The following is a 7,851-nucleotide window of genomic DNA, read 5'->3' as shown; positions in this document are numbered from 1 at the left end:
ACAGTGCGTCTGGGATTCATTTGGGGAGACAGGTACTTTCCCTCATCATAATGTCAGCAGCTAAAATCCCTTCCTCCCTCCCTTCTAATGCTCCTATTTCTCCTCTTCGTTCGCAATTCCCTCCGTGGCCTTTCACCGTGATGAATCAGCTATTAAATTTAGAATCAGGAGCAGCTTGGCTTCATCATATTTCTGTGTCAGCCATATTAGCTTTGCAAACCTGCTCCACAGCTGTCGCTAAGTAACTGCTGAACCTGTGCCCATTTAGGCGTGCAATGTTTGGCATGTCACCATAGCAATGTTATGGAGGGCATGATTAAATATTTGCAAAGTATCTCTTATTAGAGAGACAAGCTGGCCAGAGCGTATTTATCGGTGGCTTTACTTACAACTTGACCTAAGACAGAGGGACAGAGGAAATGAAAGGCTAAAGAGATAAAGCCGGAGAAGCTTCTATGCAAATAAGTACACAGAGGCAGTATGGAAACCATAGCAGGTTGGGTGTTCCCATATATGTTGACCTCACCTGCCAGTCATCTTGAACCACATGATGATGACTTGGCAGTTCACAGCCATCCGTGGTGAGTCAAACACCTAAAAAGTTCCCTCCAGTTTCCCTCCTCTATGTTGTTTCTTGAATAATGAACCTTGAGGAATAAAATACAGCATGTTTGGGTGTATTTACTATTCTTTTTTTTTCTTTTTTTTGTGTATTTACTATTCTAGTATATTTTTGCCAGCTAGAGATATTTTCAAGATTGAAAATTTTCTCACCAGCTCTGTAATTAGGCTATAAATTATCACCCACTAAGCTGCAGGGATAACATTATCTAAAATTCCCCCAGGAGACTTTCTATATATCTTTAAAGAGTGATCTATTTTGCAAAGGCGGGTTAATGTAAAAGCCAATCGTATAGGGGATGGTTAAAAGGGTAAACACAGGCCTGTTTTAGTTAATGACCCATCTGTACATCTAAGTGACCGGCAAAGCTAAAGAATTAAGAGCTGATGTGGGTACAGAACTGCATAAAATTCATACTGCAGCACATTCCTTTCATAAGGCAACAAATAAAAAGATAAAAATCATATTGTAAAGATTTTCCATTTCATAATAAATTTATATTAGGGGATACGGGAATAATACAAATATGCATATTTGCATTGCATGGTGGATTTTCTCCCCACATATATTGAATGTTTGCTTTCAAGTCTGGGCTTTTTACCTGTGGAAAATGACCTACTGGCATTACTCGATGTTTAAATAAACCTCATGAGCACTCAAAATCTCATTGGTACTTAACTTATTTTTCTGTGGATTAGTCCCAATCTTACAAAGTATTGTCTTCATTTCTCATATTACAATTTTCCCACAGTTTCCTGCCTCATAGGGACAATTTCCTTTGAATTAAATGTGCGATCATGTTCTAACATGTTACAAGACCTCAAGTCTGCTGGTGTGTCACTAAAATCATCCTAGTGGAAAACTTGGCATTGGGCACAGACTCTCTTAGTCACCAAGGAAAGAAAAAACACAACAAGAACCTGGAAAGCACCATCAGCATTTTTTCTGAATATAACTCTACGTGACACTCCCTGTTAAAGAGAAAATCTATGCAACCGGGAAGACTTTCATTAGAAACCAGTAGAGTAAGGTAACCCACACTTAGACATACAAACAAAGGAAAGATATACATATACAAGATGTCAGTGCTGGTATTTTGCATCCCTCATGTCTGTGCCCGCTTACTTGCCTGCTGACGAACTAAATTTTTCAGCAAAGATGGGAACAATTGTTGCATGCCCTCTTGACAGACTTTTTTGTATCAAATGCAGCGGGGTTATTTATATGTAGCTGCAGTTATTAATAGCTGAACATGAGAGGCTCGTTTGGCTTGAGTTGCACTGTTAGTGTCGGCGTGCAGGTGAGGCCTGTGAGTTGTGTACATGATATAGATTGCGATTCTCACCAAACCCTCTTGCACATTTATACAACATGGTACCCAAGAATGATTTAAAACCAAAATAAAAGCAACTCATCTCAGTAACTTAAAAAACTCAAACATTATGCATTTAACAGTGAGAAAACTTAGGCTCAAAAACACATACAGAGAGCTGTTGTGAGGGAGTACACTTAAGAAAGTACAGTGAGAGCAAGAAGAGCATCCAAGTGTTCTGGCGGTAACTTGTAACGAAACTCTATGGTTGGCTATGGCTCAGTGTTTCTTGAAACAGAAGTGGGAACTTTAATCACGCTCTTAATTTACTAGCAATGTACTTCTGTATTTTCATTTTCTGCTTTGGTTTAATTTACTAGACTTATGTTGTATGTGAAGATATCTTTTGCAAGGTTAATCCAGTCTTACCCTTTATGCATTAATAATTCCCCTGTTTAAGCAAAACTCTTTAATTTCAGTTGGGAGCTACGTTTGATTTGGAGTGAAGGATTTGCTTAGTCTGTTAATTTTACCAAAGTGTTTGAATACTTTTGATTTACAATGCAAAGTTGTTGGGCTTTTTTTAAAAATCCTTGTGGCTCTTCTCACGGCACCCACCTTCTGTTTACTGTGACTTTTCTACTGTTTCACAACTATGATCAGAATATATTTGCCATCATTTACTAGTCTAAATATGACTCATGTGACTTGATGACGCAGCAGTAGCGACAAAAAAAATCTGGTGTTTCATTTGGCTGATAACAGCGTAGCAGTTTCGCAGAAAAATAAGAAGCTATTAGATTTACTGACATGTGTGAAATGATGTACAAGTGCGTCTAAAAAAAACCCAAAAACGAGCATTAGAGATGCACGTGATAGTGTGTTCACTTATGCACTCAGTGCTTAACTGGGGCGGCTTTATTAAAAATTACCAATGTGTTGAAGCTTGTAGCAGTGCTGAGCTGTAACTAAAGCCCAGGTTGCTTTGACAGTGGCCTCCAGCTCTTGTTAATTTTTTTTTATTTTGAGGTGGATTTGGAGGGTGAGGGAGTCTCATCTTCTGCCTTATGATAGCCCACTATGGGGGATTTCTAAGATATCAGGAACGTGACAGCTCTTGTGGTGGCTCCACTTCCTGTGAAGCTCTCCAAAGTTCTTGAGTTGACTTTTCTTGATAATCTTCTGTATGCAATCATCCCTGTTGCTTGTGCACCTTTTCCTATCATACTCTTCCCTTCAAGTCAAATTTCCATCAACAGCTTTTGATACTACGCTCCGTGAACAGGCAGCCATTTCACCAATAACCCTCTGTAGATTACTCTCCTTGTAGACAGTGTTAGTGGTCATCGTCTGTTAACGGTCTTCACCATGGCTGTGGTTGAATTGACTCAACTAGACCAAGAGACATGTGATATTTATATTTTATCACAGTCTTAATCAGCAAAATGCAAATAAAAAAGGGCTTGAAATCTTCTGCTTCATGTGTCAGGGTACAGACTATATGAACATTTATTGTTCACACTTGACACTGTGTGAAACCGATCCATGCAATGTGTGAATCACAGAGTGTTTCTACAGTCGTACTATACAAAAAAAAAAATCACCCCAGAATATTATAAACAAGTTAAGTGTTAATGTAACATGTTTTTAATGCCTGTGAGAAAGACAGAAAAACATAGCTAACGCAATGCTCACTGTGGAAAGAAAAAATGGTTAAACACTAATAACAATATGCTTCTGGTAATTACTTTTGTTTTGTTTGTGAAGTTTATGTGTCAGCTTCATTTCCACTGTGGGCCATCCAAAGTGGGGTATGTGTGCAAACCTTGCATTAAAACAGCTTTAAAAACGTGTGGCTACACATGACGTGAAGGAGTTATTCACCACATTCTACTACCAATAAGAGACCACTATTGGTTTCTTTCATCTGTAATCAATGCTTCTATTGTCTGTGTTCTGGTAATGGTTAGACTCTGCTGGAGCTCTGGTGCACAGCAGAAACCAGACCACAGATGGGGAAATGTCTGCATGTATTCTGGTAAACAAGAAAGCACAGTGATGTATATGTAACGTAATGTGAGCAAAAGATATAGTGTAGAGGCGACACGGGATTTGATCAGAGATGATTGATGGCACTTCCAGAAAGCTGGGCATTAGTCATATATGAGTATATGGCTGCATATGTTTATTACTATCTATTAACTACTACAGACTATAGAACAGATGTGCCTGTACTTTGAGATGAAAGGAGTCAGTGTATTCATCTTAAATAAACAGCCTTCCTTGCCACTTTACATTGAGCGCTTTGGGTTTTAAAAAGTATCACAGAGTTTGTGCGGTTAAAAATCATTCACACTAATTGGTACAGAATAAGAGCAAAAACAGCAAAACAAGTGTGCGCCGTTCTAGGTTTGGAGTGGGTATGAGAGCTATGTAAATAGGCCCCCTTGCCTACGAAACTGACACATTTCACGCAACTAGTTAAAAATACACTGTTTTCTTTCTTCTCTTCCTCTCTCTCTCTCTTCTACCGTTTAAGTCCCGCCCATCTCTTAGCTCATATGAAACTTGAGGCAGCAGCAGCGTCATCCCGGAAGGGGGAATGGAAACTCCTCCCAGTATAGGAGGGGCTTTTAAATAGACTTAAAAGGAGAGGCTCGACCATTAACTTTTAAGACTGGACATATATCCAACAGTCAACTGGAGTTCAGACCCGAGTCCTTAACTTGTTGCCAAAAGGATGTCCGAAATGCTCGACGATATCTTAACAAAGGTGAGTCAAACTACTTCAGTGTTTTGTTTTTGTTTTGAAAAACCCTTTTTCTAGTTGGTGGGTGGCGTGGCTTAGGCGCTCTGACTGTAACACTTTGAAAAGGTGTTTTGATGCGAACACCTTTTGAAATGACAGAGGGTCTCCTCACTTTGTGATTTAAGACATAATGAGGTGACTAAGACGGTCAGCTGCTCAGTTGGTTGTGTGCCCTAGTTTAATCTTCCTGTATCAGTAAACTAATGGAAAATCACAAACTATGATTTTATTCATTTATATTATTTCAGTTAATCTCAATTTAATTTGGCTACATTATTGTTATTGTTGTTGTTATTATTTGTTTGGCATTTATGTAACCCAATATCCTAAATAAAGCTTTATAGAAAGACTTTGAAAATGTTCAGCATTTCATTAATATTAGACATATATTGTTTTGGATTCTAACAGTCTCCTCTGTCTGTTACAGAACTTGATCAACCTGGCCTTGAACGAAGTCTCAGGGCAGAGCCATCGGTCTGCCCCCTTTTTCACCCCTTCCCCTCCTGGCTCTCTGAGCCTCAACATGAGCACTGAGCATGTTAATAATGACGACACTGGCAGCTCTCTCTGGCCAACCATCTGGGGCCCGGCCCCTGTCTCCACAAAGAAACAGCTACCTTTCCGTCCCGATCGCTCCATGAGTCTAACTGAATCCAGCAGCAGCCTTCTCTCTTCGTTTGGACAGCTGAAGAACTCAGAGCTGTTTCCCTCAGGCCCTACTGCTACTACTGTGCCTCCCCCACCAGGCTTCCCTCCCTCATCTACTGTTTCTGCCCAGACCCCACCAATGGTGTCCTCTAACCGTTACAAAACTGAGCTGTGCCGTGGCTTCCAGGAGACTGGCAGCTGCAAGTATGGCAGCAAATGCCAGTTTGCCCATGGTGAGGCAGAACTAAGAGGACTGTACCGCCACCCCAAATACAAGACAGAGCCCTGCAGAACCTTCTATAACTTTGGCTACTGCCCCTATGGTTCACGCTGCCACTTCATCCATGAGGAGAAAATCAGCGATGGTCCGTTACTGTCTGCCAAATTCCAGCGGCAGCAAACTACCACAACACCCAGTGTTCACAATCCACGGCACCAGCTCCGCCAGAGTGTCAGCTTCGCTGGGTTTCTGGGCTCTTCTCGCAGCTCCTCCCCTCCATCATTCGCCTCGGTCTTCGGTGATCCTAACCAGGGTTTCAGCCGTGCTCCCTCTGTTTCTCCACCTCCTGCTGACCTTCTCTCCCCAGTGTTTGACTCTGTGCAGCGTGAGGCAGCAGCATTCCCGTTTGGCAGCCAGCAAACCCGTATGAGCGCTGGAGACATCCATAACATTCCTCTCATCTTGGAGCCACAGGTCTCACGTTGCGTGTGTGGTCATGGAAATAATTTCAGTAGCAACAACAGCAGTGTCTTCACCAACGTGAAGGACGGGCAGCACCAGGACAGCAGTATGCTGTTTCCAGCTGCTGGAACATTCGTAAAGCCTTCACTGCAGCGTTTCTCCTCTGAGGACTCCCTGGAGGAGTCCTACAGCAGCAGCAGTTCCAGTGGAACCGAGTCTCCGACCTTTGATGGCTCAGCCACCAAGAGGCTCACTGTGTTTGAACGCCTATCCCTGTCTGACTAAATGGATCCAAAGGGAAATAACAAAAGATAAATGACTTTCTTTTTAACTTTTCTGTCTATCTGGACTTTCATCAGCACCAGAACTGTTCAGAACAAGTCGACAATAACACTTAAAGTTCTTAATTTATGTGTGTAAAGTTGAGCTCATCTTAGACTAACTACACATACTGAGATGATTTAAGTACCCAAATGTTATCAATCTATTTTTATACATAACATGTAGCTTATAAGACCTATATATGCGGTCTTCCGTCAAAATTAACTCATCTGCAGGTCTTGACATTACCGGTGAATGTTGGTAGTGATCAAAATAGCTTTGGTGATAATCAGTGATTCCTGTGCCTTGAATATTTTCCCTACCTAATAGGCTATTTATGCTCTGTGCCACAAACAGTATGTTTGATTCAGTAGCCTTTATCAGTGAGACCTGACATGTGTCTGTGATATGCACTTTACAGCTAATTCTAAAGGGAGAACCTGTCAAATCTCTCAGTAGCATTCAACCAAAGCTTCGTTCTTCACTCTGTCTGTGTGTGGACGTGTGTGCGCGTGTGGGCCTTGTACAGAATATGCATGTGAGAGTGTATGTGTGTGTCTGTCGTTTTGTAGACGTGGAAGCAAATACAACTTGCAGAATGCACAAAGATCAAAGTGCTCTAATACAAATAAGGTATGTCAGTGAATTCAAATCTGAATATATACACTTAATAACATTTGATTCTGTAAAACATTCTGTAATATTTGCTACTTTGTAAATTGCACACTATCTTTTATTTCCCCCCTTGTGTTTGACAGCCTGGTTCAGGGAACACCGCAGTATTCCTTTTGGGTATTGGTTACCTTGTGTTGTTTAACTTAAACTGATATATTTATTATGATATTTATTTGCATTTAGAGAAAATTGTATTTTGTACTTTATTTATGGAAAAAAAACTTCACTGTTTGTGAAATGCAAATGTGAGAAAAAGCAAAGTAGAAAAGATAATCTTATATTTTTGATTGCCTGAAAATAAGAAAAATACATTTTAAAAAAAAATTCTCAATAAAGAAATGATTGTACGCTGATGTTTTGGACTCGTGTTATTTACAGCTTATGCATTCACATGCGGAGTTCAGGAACTTCCTGTAGTTACAGCAAGGAAAGAAGATGTGTACCGATGAAGGCCCAGTTCTGTTAAGTGTTTCAGTTAGACACATTGGAGCTGGGCTTCCCCTTAAATGGAAGCAACCATTATTAAAACACCACTACTTTGACTTCTACGTGTGTTGGTAGGAAATCCTGTGTTTTCAGTAGCACCAGATTTTAAGAAATGGAGGGAAATTCACCTTTCCAGTAATCTGCTGAACCTCTGAGCCCGAATCACAAATACTTTTTGAGGATTTTTTTCTACATTATTTGAAATGAGATCGAGATTTTGAATGCGCTAAAGCCTATACATGTTATACTTAAATATACATTCTGCTGCATTACAGCTAAATAATAACTAGTCTCCT

The 7,851-nt window shown here is 40.4% G+C and overlaps 1 protein-coding gene across 1 annotated transcript; it reads left to right on the top strand.

Moving 5' to 3' along the window:
* The first annotated feature begins 4,618 nt into the window (after window positions 1-4,618).
* Window positions 4,619-7,482, top strand: LOC146618780 (mRNA decay activator protein ZFP36L1). Its single transcript, XM_085370659.1, has 2 exons — window positions 4,619-4,707; window positions 5,171-7,482. Exons 1-2 carry the CDS (start codon window positions 4,675-4,677, stop codon window positions 6,356-6,358), a joined length of 1,221 nt encoding a protein of 406 aa, XP_085226785.1. The 5' UTR covers window positions 4,619-4,674; the 3' UTR covers window positions 6,359-7,482.
* Window positions 7,483-7,851: the final 369 nt, after the last annotated feature.

Source organism: Diplotaxodon limnothrissa, linkage group LG14 (genome assembly GCF_057381915.1).
Source record: "Diplotaxodon limnothrissa isolate DT_005_m linkage group LG14, D_limnothrissa_male_GT1.1, whole genome shotgun sequence".
NCBI lineage: Eukaryota > Metazoa > Chordata > Actinopteri > Cichliformes > Cichlidae > Diplotaxodon > Diplotaxodon limnothrissa.
The sequence above is the reverse complement of the archived record's forward strand: the minus strand, read 5'-3'. Positions and strand labels throughout refer to the sequence as shown.

Bases quoted from the DNA above. Each gene is read 5' to 3' on its own strand.
- LOC146618780 (XM_085370659.1), top strand. From the start codon at position 4,675: ATGTCCGAAATGCTCGACGATATCTTAACAAAG. The intron at 4,708-5,170 runs GTGAGTCAAACT...TGTCTGTTACAG, and splicing joins TCGACGATATCTTAACAAAG to AACTTGATCAACCTGGCCTT.